At 49.1% G+C, this 12,694-nt stretch overlaps 1 protein-coding gene across 3 annotated transcripts; it reads right to left on the bottom strand.

Annotated features, from left to right (window-relative positions):
* Window positions 1-3,487: 3,487 nt before the first annotated feature.
* On the bottom strand, window positions 3,488-11,499 carry LOC309336864 (uncharacterized protein). Of its 3 annotated transcripts, XM_081853306.1 has the most exons (4): window positions 11,335-11,499; window positions 10,786-10,917; window positions 7,740-7,874; window positions 3,488-5,509 (listed from the first exon to the last, which is right to left on the bottom strand). In XM_081853306.1, exons 3-4 carry the CDS (start codon window positions 7,759-7,761, stop codon window positions 3,978-3,980), a joined length of 1,554 nt encoding a protein of 517 aa, XP_081709432.1. In that variant the 5' UTR covers window positions 7,762-7,874; window positions 10,786-10,917; window positions 11,335-11,499; the 3' UTR covers window positions 3,488-3,977. The 3 variants fall into 3 exon arrangements, with proteins under 3 accessions (XP_081709432.1, XP_081709431.1, XP_081709433.1); XM_081853305.1 differs by lacking the exon at window positions 10,786-10,917; XM_081853307.1 differs by lacking the exons at window positions 10,786-10,917; window positions 11,335-11,499 and adding an exon at window positions 8,794-9,048 and having other exon boundaries at window positions 7,740-8,549.
* Window positions 11,500-12,694: the final 1,195 nt, after the last annotated feature.

The following is a 12,694-nucleotide window of genomic DNA, read 5'->3' on the forward strand; positions in this document are numbered from 1 at the left end:
CAACGCCAAACCCAGCCACAATTTGGGAAACCATCATTGGGTGGGATGTGTTGGGTGCCTCATTTTTAGTCAAGATCCCATCTGTGGATGAAACCGATTTAACACTTGCTGTAAATTAATGAAGAGTAGCTGTGGGGACTAGCCCACGGGCTTCCAGTCATTACTGAACTACAGTGGTGCCCCGCAAGACGAACGCCTCGCAAGACGGAAAACCCGCTAGACGAAAGGGTTTTCCGTTTTGGAGGCGCTTCGCAAAACGAACTTCCCTATGGGCATGCTTCGCAAGACGAAAATGTCTTGCGAGTTCCTGCGGGTTTCCCCCCCTTCCCCCCCTTTTCCTAAGCCCTAAGCCGCTTATCAGCTGATCCGCTGATAAGCCGCTTATCAGCTGATCCGCTAAAAGCCGCTAAACCGCTAATAGCGCTAATCCGCTAAGCTGTCAATGGGCTTGCTTCGCAAGACGAAAAAACCGCTATACGAAGAGCCTCACGGAACGGATTAATTTCGTCTTGCGAGGCACCACTGTACAACTCCCAGTTGGAGATTATGGGAGTCGCAACCCCGCATCTAGACGCTGTGTCGGCACCTGGGAAACTCATGCTATGCCAGTGGCAGCTGGTGAGGTTTGGAAGGGCAGCGACTTGGGCAAGGAGTGACCTTCAGGCTTTACGGAAGAATCCTGATGGCAGCAGTTCCCAGGAGACTGTGCAGGATCCTACGGCGAAAGGGGGACTACCTGCGAAGGACCAGGAAGCAAGTCCCTCTCTGTGCTGCTTTTGGTCTTTGCCTCTGAACAGTCTTGGCTCAGAGCCACAATGCCAAGAAAATCAAAATTCAAGTGTCTACCCGCCTGTACCAAACACCCCATTCCAAATTTCCTCTCCACATAAAACCTGCCAATAATAAATTTCCATTTTGTGTGGCTAGGAGTGGTTCCAGAGGAACTCTTGGGGAGATAGGAAGCTTCGTAGTAATCTGCCTTATACTGAGTCAGGCCACTGGCCCATCTAGCTCAATATGGCCTACACTGACTGGCAGCAGCTCCTTGCCAGACCTAAACTGGAGATGCCTAGGTTTGAATTTGGGATTTTCTGCATCCAGAGCAGGCATTCCTTCAGATACCGTATTTTTCGCTCCATAGGGCGCACCTAGTTTTTTTGGGGGGAAATAAAGGGGAAAAAATTATTTTCCCCCACCCCAGCCCTAAAGAGCAAAGAAGCCAAGACAGCGAGCGGGATGGATGCCGCTCACTGTCTTGGCTTCCTTTTTAGCCGCGGGGCTGGGGCGGGGGAAGCCTGAGCTTCCCCCGACCCCAGCCCCCAGAACGGGTCCGGGAGCGGCGGCAAGGTTGCGAAGCCTTTGGAGCGCAGCGCGAGTTCCCGCTGCGCTCCAAAGGCTTCAGGCAGCTATCCCTGAAGCCTGGAGAGCGAGAGGGGTCGGTGCTCACCTACCCCTCTCGCTCTCCATTTGCTCCATAGGCCGCACATACATTTCCCCTTCATTTTTGGAGGGGAAAAGTGCGTCCTATAGAGCGAAAAATACGGTACATCCCTTCCCTTCAGATCTGTCCTGTGTTGAATAGCTGGAAGGCAAGTTAATCTTGAAATTCTTCTCTGGCACAAATTTTTAATTTCAGCCAGAGAATAATTTGGCATTCTGATGCTCTTATTTGAGGTGGGCATTACTAGCCTCCTTTCGTTCTGCTCTCATTTAGGATACATCAAGCTTTACCACATCTCTTGTTCTGATTGTCCACAGTCAAGGAAGTTTATATTGAAACCTGGCAGGTAGTATTAATATCCCTAGCTGTCTCTTAACAGATGCACCACAGGATGGAGAAATTCAAAAGGCAAGCTTACACCTATTGCTGCAGCACCTGTTGAATTCCTGCCCGTGTTACACGCTCTCAGTTTCTGTAATCCACTTGGCTTGCTGCCGTGATCGCTTTTGTTTTTGATTGTTTTAAAACACTTTTATACAGTGGTACCTTGGTTTAAGAAGAGTTTAGTTTATGAACAACTTGGATGAAGAATGCTGCAAACCCGGAAGTAGGTGTTTTGGTTTGTGAACTTTGCCTTGGAATAAGAACACGTTTCGCTTCCTGTTGAGTGTGTTCCATTTGTAAATTGATTCCCCCGCTGCTATGGGAAAGCACGCCTTGGTTTAAGAACGCTGTAATACATAATCTGTTTTATTTAATGTTTGTGTGTGTTTCAGTTAGGGGTGCAACATTAAGTTCATCCAATGGTTAGATCAGTTGACTGGAAATGTTTTGATTGAATAATAATAATAATAATAATAATAATAATAATTATCCCAGATTAAATGATTTTTAGTCTGTTCCAGTAAGGGAGAGTTTGTGGTTTCATGAGTGACAGTCAATGCTGTGCAACAGCCCAACTCTGAAAATTCAGGACTGACACAAGTACTGGCCAATCAGTGCTGTGCAAATCTGAGTTCAACTAATAAAATATACCAGCAGATTTTCCTTGGTCCTGATCCTAAGAAGAAAGTTGTCTGTGTGTCAGATACACTCCAAGCACACGTCCGTGACATTTACACTCAGCATAAAACCTACATGTTCTTTGTATCCCAGCCCTGTTAATGGGGCAGAGTGAGAAAGGAAAGAACTTGAGGTAAACCAAGTAGCTTTATCAAGCAATGTAAAAGATGAGCTCAAGAGAAGAAAAGACTGCATTGGACACAAGGAAACAGAAGAAAATAACCAACAAAATAATAACAGTGAGATGTATACATCACATTCTTATGTTGAGGACTAGCGCCTTTGCCTCATAAGACCAAATCTTGGGAACTAGATGTGAATCTCCGTCTGCTGCAACAGCAACGATGGCTCCTCTTCTGGGCCTGAAGATTCGTGTGGAGTTTCCTTTTAGAATCATAAAATAGAATCATAGAATCATAGAGTTGGAAGAGACCACAAGGGCCATCAAGTCCAACCCCCTGCCAAGCAGGAAACACCATCAGAGCACTCCTGACATATGGTTGTCAAGCCTCTGCTTAAAGACCTCCAAAGAAGGAGACTCCACCACACTCCTTGGCAGCAAATTCCACTGTCGAACAACTCTTACTGTCAGGAAGTTCTTCCTAATGTTTAGGTGGAATCTTCTTTGATGGGCTGCAGTGAATTTTTGCCCTGCCACCCCAGCTCAGCCACCCCATACTTCTCTGCCCCCCAACCCTGGTTCATTCTCCCTTGCCATATCAGCATACCACTGATACTACTTCTCTCAGTGCGGCCCCACCTGCACGATACACTTAAAGCAGCATTGTACACTTTAAACAGCCATGGCTTCTCCTGAAGAACCCCAGGAACTGTAAAGAGTATTGGGAGATCCCCTCTATTCTCCCTCAGAAAGCTACAACGCCCTGGGAAGAAGGACTGAAAATCGGCCTGGGAATTGTAAGCGCTGTGAGGGAAATAGGCGGCCGGGGTGTGTGTGTGTGTGTGTGTGTGTGTGTGTGTGTGTGTGTGTGTCTCCCAATGTCTCTCATCACCCTTAACAAACTACAGTTCCCAGAATTCTTCACACGAGTGTTTAGATGGGGACGTCGAGGCTCTTAAAACTGGGCGCTTGGCCAACTACCAAACTCGCGGCTGAGGTACGATTCGTTCAGAGGGCTTTTGGGTCGCGCTCTGCTATGCCAGCCCAAAGCTTCGAACGTTGAGATAGCTACCCGTCTGTATGCAGTCGTGGATGGTGACTGTTGAGCCTGGTGGAAGCCTGACAGTAGGTGGCGCCAGAGAGCCAATGTCAGGCAGAGCCAACTAATTCTAGTTCTGTCCTGCCATCTTCCCTGCCGAATTCTTCCAGGGAAACATGGAGACTATAAAGAGGAAGCTCACAGACAGTGCTACCACCCCCTGGACTGGGAGTCGGGTAGTTGGGAGGTTGGCGGGACATCCCCCTATTTTGCCCTCGTGTCTCAGCCACTGCTCCTCGCAGGGATTCTTCATTCTACATTAAGCCGCCACCTTCATTTAAAATGTCCTCCCCGATTAAAGCATCGCTGTCTGCCTCCCGCCCGTGGGTTCTTAAGTGGGTGGCAAGGTGGGTGGTTCGAATGAAGCTCTTCCCGCAATCGGGGCACTTGTGGGGTTTCTCTCCCGTGTGGATCCTCCGGTGCCGAGTGAAGGCCGATTTCCAGCTGAAGCTTTTCCCGCAGTCGGCGCACTTGTAGGGCTTCTCCTCGGCGTGCGTCACCTCGTGGGAAACCAGCTGGGCCCTCTCGCAGAAGCTCTTCCCGCAGTCCAGGCAGTTGTACGGCTTCTCCCCGGTGTGCAGCAGCAGGTGCCTGATGAGGACGGAGCTTCGGCTGAAGCTTTTCCCACAATAGGAGCACTTGTAGGGCCTTTCGCCAGTGTGGGTCCTCTCGTGCAAGAGGAGCTGCGCCCTCTGGACGAAGCCCCTCCGGCAGTGGGCGCACTTGTAGGGCCGTTCGCCCGTGTGGATTCTCTGGTGTCTGATAAGGTCCGAGTGCCAGCCGAAACGCTTCTCGCAGCCCAGGCACTTGTAGGGCTTCCCTCCGGTGTGGGTCCTCAAGTGCTCGATGAACTCCGAATTCCAGTTAAAGCTCTGCCCGCACTCGGAGCACTTGTAGCGCTTCTCCCGGGCGTGGATTCTCTCGTGGATGGCGTGGTAGGCCCTGCGGATGAACCGCTTGTTGCAGAAGGAGCATTTGTACGGCCTCTCGCCCGTGTGGATTCTCTGATGTGTCAGGAAGACTGACTTCCTGTTGAAGTCTTTCCCGCACACCACACAGTGGAAGGGTGTCTCGCCCGTGTGCGTTCTCTCATGCGCAACGAGCTGCTCCTGCTGCCGGAAGGTGTTCCCGCAAACAAAGCACTGATACGGTTTCTGTCCGGTATGGATCTGGTGGTGCCGGAGCATGTTCGCCTTGGAGCAAAAGCGCTTCTCGCAATCCAGGCATTTGTATGGCTTTTCTGCTTGGTGGACTTTCTTATGCACGGCCAGTTCTGAGCTCCCCGCAAAGACCTGCTTGCAGGCGGTGCATTGATGCGCTTTCTCCCTCTTACGCATTTTCCTGGTTACTGGGAGCTGCGTGCTCTGACACATCAGCTCTCCGCAGCTTGAGCATGTCGCCCTCGCCTGGGTTTTCTCACCCAAAAGGTTCGCCCTCCAGCCAAAGTGCTTCCCGCAGTGCGTGCATCTGTGGGTTTTCTCTGGCTTGTAGATTCTTTGACGTCTAAGGCGATGGGAGACGGGCTCTGCACTTTCCCCGATGCGCAGCTTGCGTCTGCCAGCCTTCCCAAGCGCCTGCACGTTTTCCGATTCACCGACATCCGCCAAGAGTCCCTCTTGGGATACACTCCTCCACTGATCCATGGGGTTACCTGCGAGATCTACAGATGCTTCTTCCGGAACATGAGACGTGGAAATGCTCTCTTTGGCTCTGTCAGGTGAGGCTCCGGGTTCGGAGAGCTCGAGGTGCAAGGAAATCTCCTCACTCTCCGTCATGGAAGCACAACCTACGACAACAAGATTTTTTTAAAAAATGAATCTCTTCTTCTTAAGAAGGTAACACCCTATTGGCTGGATCAGGTCTGTGGTCGGTCTAGTCCAGCCTCCTGTTCTCACACTGGCCAAGTCCTCAAGCAGGACATGAGTACAAGAGCAATTTGTCTAATCCTCTCAAAGCCACACAGGTTGGTGGCCATTCCTGCCTCCTGTGACAGAGAGTTCCATAGGTTAACTGAGATCTACAGGTATAGGGCAGTATACAAATTTTATTAATAGTAGTACTGGTAGTGATAGGGACGTGGGTGGCGCTGTGGTCTAAATCACAGAGCCTAGGACTTGCCGTATCAGAAGGTCGGTGATTCGAATCCCCACGACGGGGTGAGCTCCTGTTGCTCGGTCCCAGCTCCTGCCAACCTAGCAGTTCAAAAACACCTCAAGTGCAAGTAGATAAATACCTTCCAGCGGGAAGGTAAACAGCGTTTCCGTGCGCTGCTCTGGTTCGCCAGAAGCGGCTTAGTCATGCTGGCCACATGACCCGGAAGCTGTACGCCGGCTCCCTCGGCCAATAAAGCGAGATGAGCGCCGCAACCCCAGAGTCAACCATGGCAGGACCTAATGGGTCTCTTTACCTTTACTAGTAATGATGATAATAATAATAATAATAATAATAATAATAATAATTTATTATTTATACCCCGCCCATCTGACTGGGTTTCCCCAACCACTCTGGGCGGCTTCCAACAAAATATTAAAATAGTCTGTCAAACATAGTCTGTCAAATAGTCTGTCAAACATTAAAAGCTTCCCTGAACAGGGCTGCCTTCAGATGTCTTCTAAAAGGCTGGTAGCAGTAGTAGTAGTATTAATAGCACCCTTTATTATTCATATAGCTGAGAATTTAAATTGCCAATCTCTTCAGCCAAATGAAACTAATCTGTGAAATCCGAAAGCTTGCATCCTTTTACCAGCAAGAGAAATTGATCCAATCAAAGGAATTGCCTTAGAGAAGTTTTCATTTAATTCTTTGGGCACAACAATTTTTTGTGGACAAAAAATATATTGCATTAAGTCCTGGGAATTTTTTTTGTTTGCTTTATATACAAAAAACGACTACTGTGTGTTTTATATACAAAAACAACAACTTTGTTGGACTTGTCATAATAATAATAATAATAATTTATTATTTATACCCCGCCCATCTGGCTGGGCCTCCCCAGCCACTCTGGGCGGCTTCCATAGAAACCAAAAATACAGTAAAATCACACGTTAAAAACTTCCCTGAACAGGGCTGCCTTAAGATGTCTTCTAAATGTCAGGTAGTTGTTTATCGCTTTGACATCTGCTGGAAGGGCGTTCCACAGGGCGGGCGCCACTACTGAGAAGGCCCTCCTGCCTGGCTCCCTGTAGCTTTGCTTCTCGCAATGAGGGAACCGCCAGAAGGTCATGTTTGGATTATCGTCTTCCAAAGCAACTATATTCCAAACTTTAAAATGGAAGCGCAATGCTAGCAGTCAACAAAAGCAGTTAAAAACTCTCTCAAGGCAAATCTAAAAAAATGTAGTATAAACACCAACAACTGGGAAACATTGGCCTGTGAGCACTCCAATTGGAGAACAGCCTTTACCAAAGGTGTCATGGGCTCTGAAGACACTTGAACTCAGGACGCAAGGGAGAAGTGCGCTAAGAGGAAGGCACGCTTGGCAAACCCTCACCATGATCAACTCCCGCCCGGAAACCCCACTGTGGAAGGACGTGCGGATCCAGAATTGGCCTCCACAGTCACTTATGGACACACCGTTAAGACCGTGTTCATGGAAAACAATCTTGCTTGGCTAAGAGTGATCACCCAAGAAGAAAGATGACTATTACTAAGTTGCATTCCAAAGCTTGAATTGTTTCCCATTCCAGTAGGAGTGAGAAGGAACCTGTGGCCCTCCACAAATTGCTAGACTACAACTCCCATTGGCTCCAGCCAACATAGCCAGCAGAGAGGAATGATGGGAGTTGTAGTCCAACCAAAATATCTGGAGGACCATGCAGGCTTTGCATCCTTGTTTCAGTCAACGGTGAATTATTAGTTCACCGGTGCCATTCAGATATTCCCTCTTCAGCTCAGATGCAGGGGGGCAGTTTTAATGGTATTATATGCTTCACCCACCACTGGGATGTGGCCCCTGAAAGGGAATGTGGCCCTCGGGTGATAAAGATCCCCCATCCTTGTCACAGCCAGAGTCTTACCTGTTTTGGAGTCCAGCGCCATCTTATAGTGTCTTTGGGAAAAGAGAAACAAGCTGAGAATCTTGCTTCAGAGACATTCCAGCGAAGCCGGCGTATGTTGTCATTTGCCTCTACGTAAAACAGGAAGGCCAGTCCCTACACGAAAGAAGAGGACAAAAAGAAAGAAAGAAGAGGGTGGCGCTGTGGGTTAAACCACAGAGCCTAGGGATTGCCGATCAGAAGGTCGGCGGTTCGAATCCCCGCGACGGGGTGAGCTCCCGTTGTTCGGTCCCTGCTCCTGCCAACCTAGCAGTTCAAAAACACCTCAAAGTGCAAGTAGATAAATAGTTACCGCTCTGGCGGGAAGGTAAACGGCGTTTCCGTGCGCTGCTCTGGTTCGCCAGAAGCAGCTTAGTCATGCTGGCCACATGACCCGGAAACTGTACGCCGGCTCCCTTGGCCAGTAAAGCGAGATGAGCGCCGCAACCCCAGAGTCGTCCACGACTGGACCTAACGGTCAGGGGTCCCTTTACCTTTTAAAACAAGAAGGCCAGTCCCAACACAAAAGAAGAGGACAAGGGCACAATAACTCTGACATCAGAAATGGCAATATCTAGAAAGCCACAGAACACGTCAACTGACCAGGGCAGCCCGTTAGTGACCTTACGGTGGCTGCCCCTATATAACAAAACGTCAAAGGGAGACCCCCCGAATGCAACTTTTAGCCCCTGCCTGCTCCAAAGACTGAAAACACAAGGAGCTTTGGGTTCGAGAGAAGCTACAAGTTCTTTTATGTACAATGGAACTTCACAGAACACACAATTTAAGTCACTCCGAAAGAAGAAGAAGAAGAAGAGTTTGGATTGGATATCCCGCTTTATCACTCCCCTTTAAGGAGTCTCAAAGCGGCTAACATTCTCCTTTCCCTTCCTCCCCGACAACAAACACTCTGTGAGGTGAGTGGGGCTGAGAGACTTCAGAGAAGTGTGACTGGCCCAAGGTCACCCAGCAGCTGCATGTGGAGGAGCGGAGACGCGAACCCGGTTCCCCAGATTACGAGGCTACCGCTCTTAACCACTACACCACACTGGCGGACTCTCCTTCCTCAGAGGTTCTTTTTAAAGCAGAGGTTGGAGGGCCATCTGCCACAGATACTTGAGATCCCTGCTCTGCAGGGGGTTGATGACCATGGGGGAGTCCATTCAACGCTACATTTTTATGATTCTATATGGGAGCACTCCCAATAATCTGCCCAGGTATGTGCACAGGTAAAATAGTGGATCTAGCCAAAAGGCAAAACACAGAAAGCTGCACCAAGTGTCACAGTGCATTCCTAATTATTATGGCATTATTTTTATTAAAATCAAAATTTCTATACTGCCCTATACCCATAGATATCAGGGCGGTTCACATAATTAAACGATTACTGTATATGAAGGTTGTATCAGTTTAGGAGGAGAGTGGCTGTAAGGGGGAGTGGCTATGGCCATGAAGGGACGCTGCACTTTGGAATCTGCCATTATATTAGACTACAACTCCCATCATCCCTCACTGTTGGCTACAGTGGCTGATGGGACTTGGAGTCCAGCAACTTCTGGAGCGTCACAGGTACTCTGTCCCTGATTTAATGGGAGATGCCAGGGATTGGCAGATTAAGTTGGTGGATTATGCCAAATTGGCAAAAATGACCGGAAGAATCAGAAATCAGGAAGAATAATAAGGGATGGGGGAAATTTATAATTTCTCTTAAAAACTGTTGGAACTGTTAGTAGGACTGGAATAACACTTGTAGTTTAATGGTGAATTTTGGACATAACGGAGATGTAAAAGATTTGGATTATCGTGAAAGATGCAGGAGGAAATGGCTAACAATAGGACTCACAAAGAGGAGGAGGAAAGTCTGGGAGATTCTTTGGAATCTTGTTTTTATGTTGTATATTGGATATGTGACTGTAAAACTTTGATCTGAAAGCAAAATAAACAAATAATAATGATGATGCTCTGCCCCTAAACTCCATGTAGGAGCAAAAAGACATGAACCAGGCAGGACTCGGGAGTCAGGCTACAGGGCTGGCATTCCTACTACAGGCCTCTATGCTGCGGTGGCGTAGCGTGGGGGGTGCAGGGGGGGCCGGCCGCACCGGGCGCAACATCGGGGGGGGGGGGGCGCGCTTGCTGCCTCCGGAGTCGCCGAAGAGCCTCGGGCGCAGGCTGTAGCAGAGCCCCATGGCAGCAGCAAGAAGAAGCTGGCAGCGGCGGCAGGTTAGGGGCGCAAATTACTTGCCTTGCCCCGGGTGCTGACAACCCACGCTACGCCGCTGCTATGCTGTGAACTGCCCTGATGTCTGCGGATGGAGGGCAGTATACAAATTGCATTAATAATAATAATAATAATAATATGCAACTGGTTTTGCTGATTAAGACTCAGCAGTCTCCTTCCCATTCATGAAACTGGAAGCCCTGGGCCCTCTTAAACCCAAAGCGGAAGTGTTGCTCCTGGACCATGGATGAAGGTGTCTGTGTGGCCCTCCAGGCGGTGCTGGACTCCAACTCCCATCAGCCCCTGCTGTTGGCCAAACTGGCTGCAGGGGCTGATGGGAGTTGAAGTCCAACACCAGGTAGTGCTTAGCCAGGCCCGTTTTAATCCACGACATACACAGGGCTTTAATATACTGTGATCAAAAACCGAGGAGAGGAAACGAGGTAACTAGGCATGTAATCATAACCATAACAACAACAGAAACAACACTTTGGGCGCCTGACAACCACTCCAGTCCAGAAAAACTGACAATCTAGCACCTGCCAGATGCTGTTGAACTACAACTCCCATCTCCCCCTGACCACTAGGCTGCGCAGCCTGGGGGCCGATGGGAGTTGGGAGCCCCACAACCTCTGGAGGGGCCAGGGGTCAAACCCCCCCCCCATCCCTGTAAGAAAGAAATGTGCCTGGATGACATAACTATTTATATTTATTTATAAAGGTCTGGATCCGAAAACTCTCTCAGATGGGATCTCTCCCCCAGGTGCAGAAGACATTAGAGGCAATATATGAGAAATGTTTTCTCACGGAATCTCTCTGACAGCCTTTTTCATGCCTTTGTCTTTTCTGATGGCCTTTGTTCCCAAATGCAGCAGACCCCAGACCGTTCCATACAGCCTGGTTTCTTGATTTCTTTTTCACCCTATTGAACATCTGCCTCTGGCAATAAAAAATATAAAAAGGCAATAAATCTGAAGTCAATTGGCTTTAAAAAAGAGAAATATCTCGAGTGGATTGGCATTTATTAAAAAGAAAAGGGCTGGACTGCAGTCCTGTCTGTGCACCCCTATTCCTTAGGAACGTAGCCCTGAGCAGGTAAAAATTAAAATTAATATCAAGGCACCCGCAGATCAGTTTGCTTGTGAGTTCCTTCGCTCCACAGACCCGTGGAGATTAAAAATGGCAACAAGGACATCAAGCTTCTTGTATCCAATTCCAGGGCCTCGGATCTTACCTCTGGACACAGAAATAAACAGGCCACATTGCTGGCATCCTCCCCGTTCTTTTTGCAAACCCGATCTCAGATACACACCCACCCGCACCCCAAAATGCACACCCTTCAGTTGTGAAACTTACCAGGGGCTGCAGCAAGGCTCCCCCACGGAGACAGCCGCGCCCCGCAAGCCGTGCAAAATAAAATGCATGGGAAGCCCAGGCAGCCCCTTGCAGAGCCGATCCTTTAAGGCAGGACCGGATCCCCTTTCCTGTCTTTCCCAGCGCAACCTCCGGGGCCCCCTGGTGGCCGCACGAGGTATAAAATCGTAAAGTTGGAAGGGAACCCTAGAGTCATCTAGACCAGCGTTTCCCAAGCTTGGGTCTCCCAACTGTTTCTGTACTACAATTCCCATCATCCCTGACCATTGCTGCTGCTAGCTAGGGATGGTGGGAGTTGTAGTCCGAAAACAACCAGAGGCCCAAGCTTGGGAAACACTGATCTAGACCAACCCCCCCCCCCCAATGCAGGAATCTCAGAGAAAGCATCCCTGACAGAGGGCCATCCAACCTCTGCTTAAAAGCCTTCAAGGGAGAAGAGGCCACAACCTTCCGGGGGAGCCTGTAGTAACCTCGGAAGGTTGTTTCACAGGCCAGGGTGTGCAATGTTTTCCACCACCCCCCCCCCCGTTAGAGGGACTCTTTGCTTTTTATACTCCGAGTGAGGAAAATCAAAAGCTGCCATACAGAATGGTAGAATCGTAGACTTGGAAGACAAAACTAGACAGCATCTTAAAAAGCAGAGACATCACCTTGCCAACAAAGGTCCGCATAGTAAAAGCTATGGTTTCCCCAGTAGCGATGTATGGAAGTGAGAGCTGGACCATAAAGAAGGCTGATGAATTATGGATTCATTTGGATGCTTTTGAATTCTGGTGCTGGAGGAGACTCTTGAGAGTCCCATGGACTGCAAGAAGATCAAATGTATCCATTCTTAAGGAAATCAGCCCTGAGTGCTCACTGGAAGGACAGATCCTGAAGCTGAGGCTCCAATACTTTGGCCACCTCATGAGAAGAGAAGACTCCCTGGAAAAGACCCTGATGTTGGGAAAGATGGAGGGCCCAAGGAGAAGGGGACGACAGAGGACGAGATGGTTGGACAGTGTTCTCGAAGCTACCAGCATGAGTTTGACCAAACTGCGGGAGGCAGTGGAAGACAGGACTGCCTGGCGTGCTCTGGTCCAGGGGGTCACGAAGAGTCAGACACGACTAAATGACTAAACAACAACAGACTTGGAAGGGATCCCCAGAGGTCATCTAGTTGAACCCCCCACACAAAAAAAAATAGTGCAGGAATCACAACTAATGCATCCCTGACCGATGAGCCTCTGTTTAAAAATTTCAGTCCGTCACCTTCTGAGGGAGTCCATTCCGCTGTCAGAAAGTTTTCTCCTGCTTCACAGGGTGAGAGCCGAACCAATAGCTTCAGGTTACAAGAAAGGAG

The sequence above is a fragment of the Podarcis erhardii genome, assembly GCF_964252035.2.
Source record: "Podarcis erhardii genome assembly, chromosome: 2".
In the NCBI taxonomy this organism is placed as follows: domain Eukaryota; kingdom Metazoa; phylum Chordata; class Lepidosauria; order Squamata; family Lacertidae; genus Podarcis; species Podarcis erhardii.

What these genes read in the sequence shown, in the direction of transcription:
- LOC309336864 (XM_081853305.1), bottom strand. Translation starts at nt 7,761, where the DNA reads ATGGCGCTGGACTCCAAAACAG. An exon ending in GGCGCTGGACTCCAAAACAG is followed by an intron (nt 5,510 to 7,739) that starts GTAAGACTCTGG and finishes TTGTTGTCGTAG; the next exon opens with GTTGTGCTTCCATGACGGAG.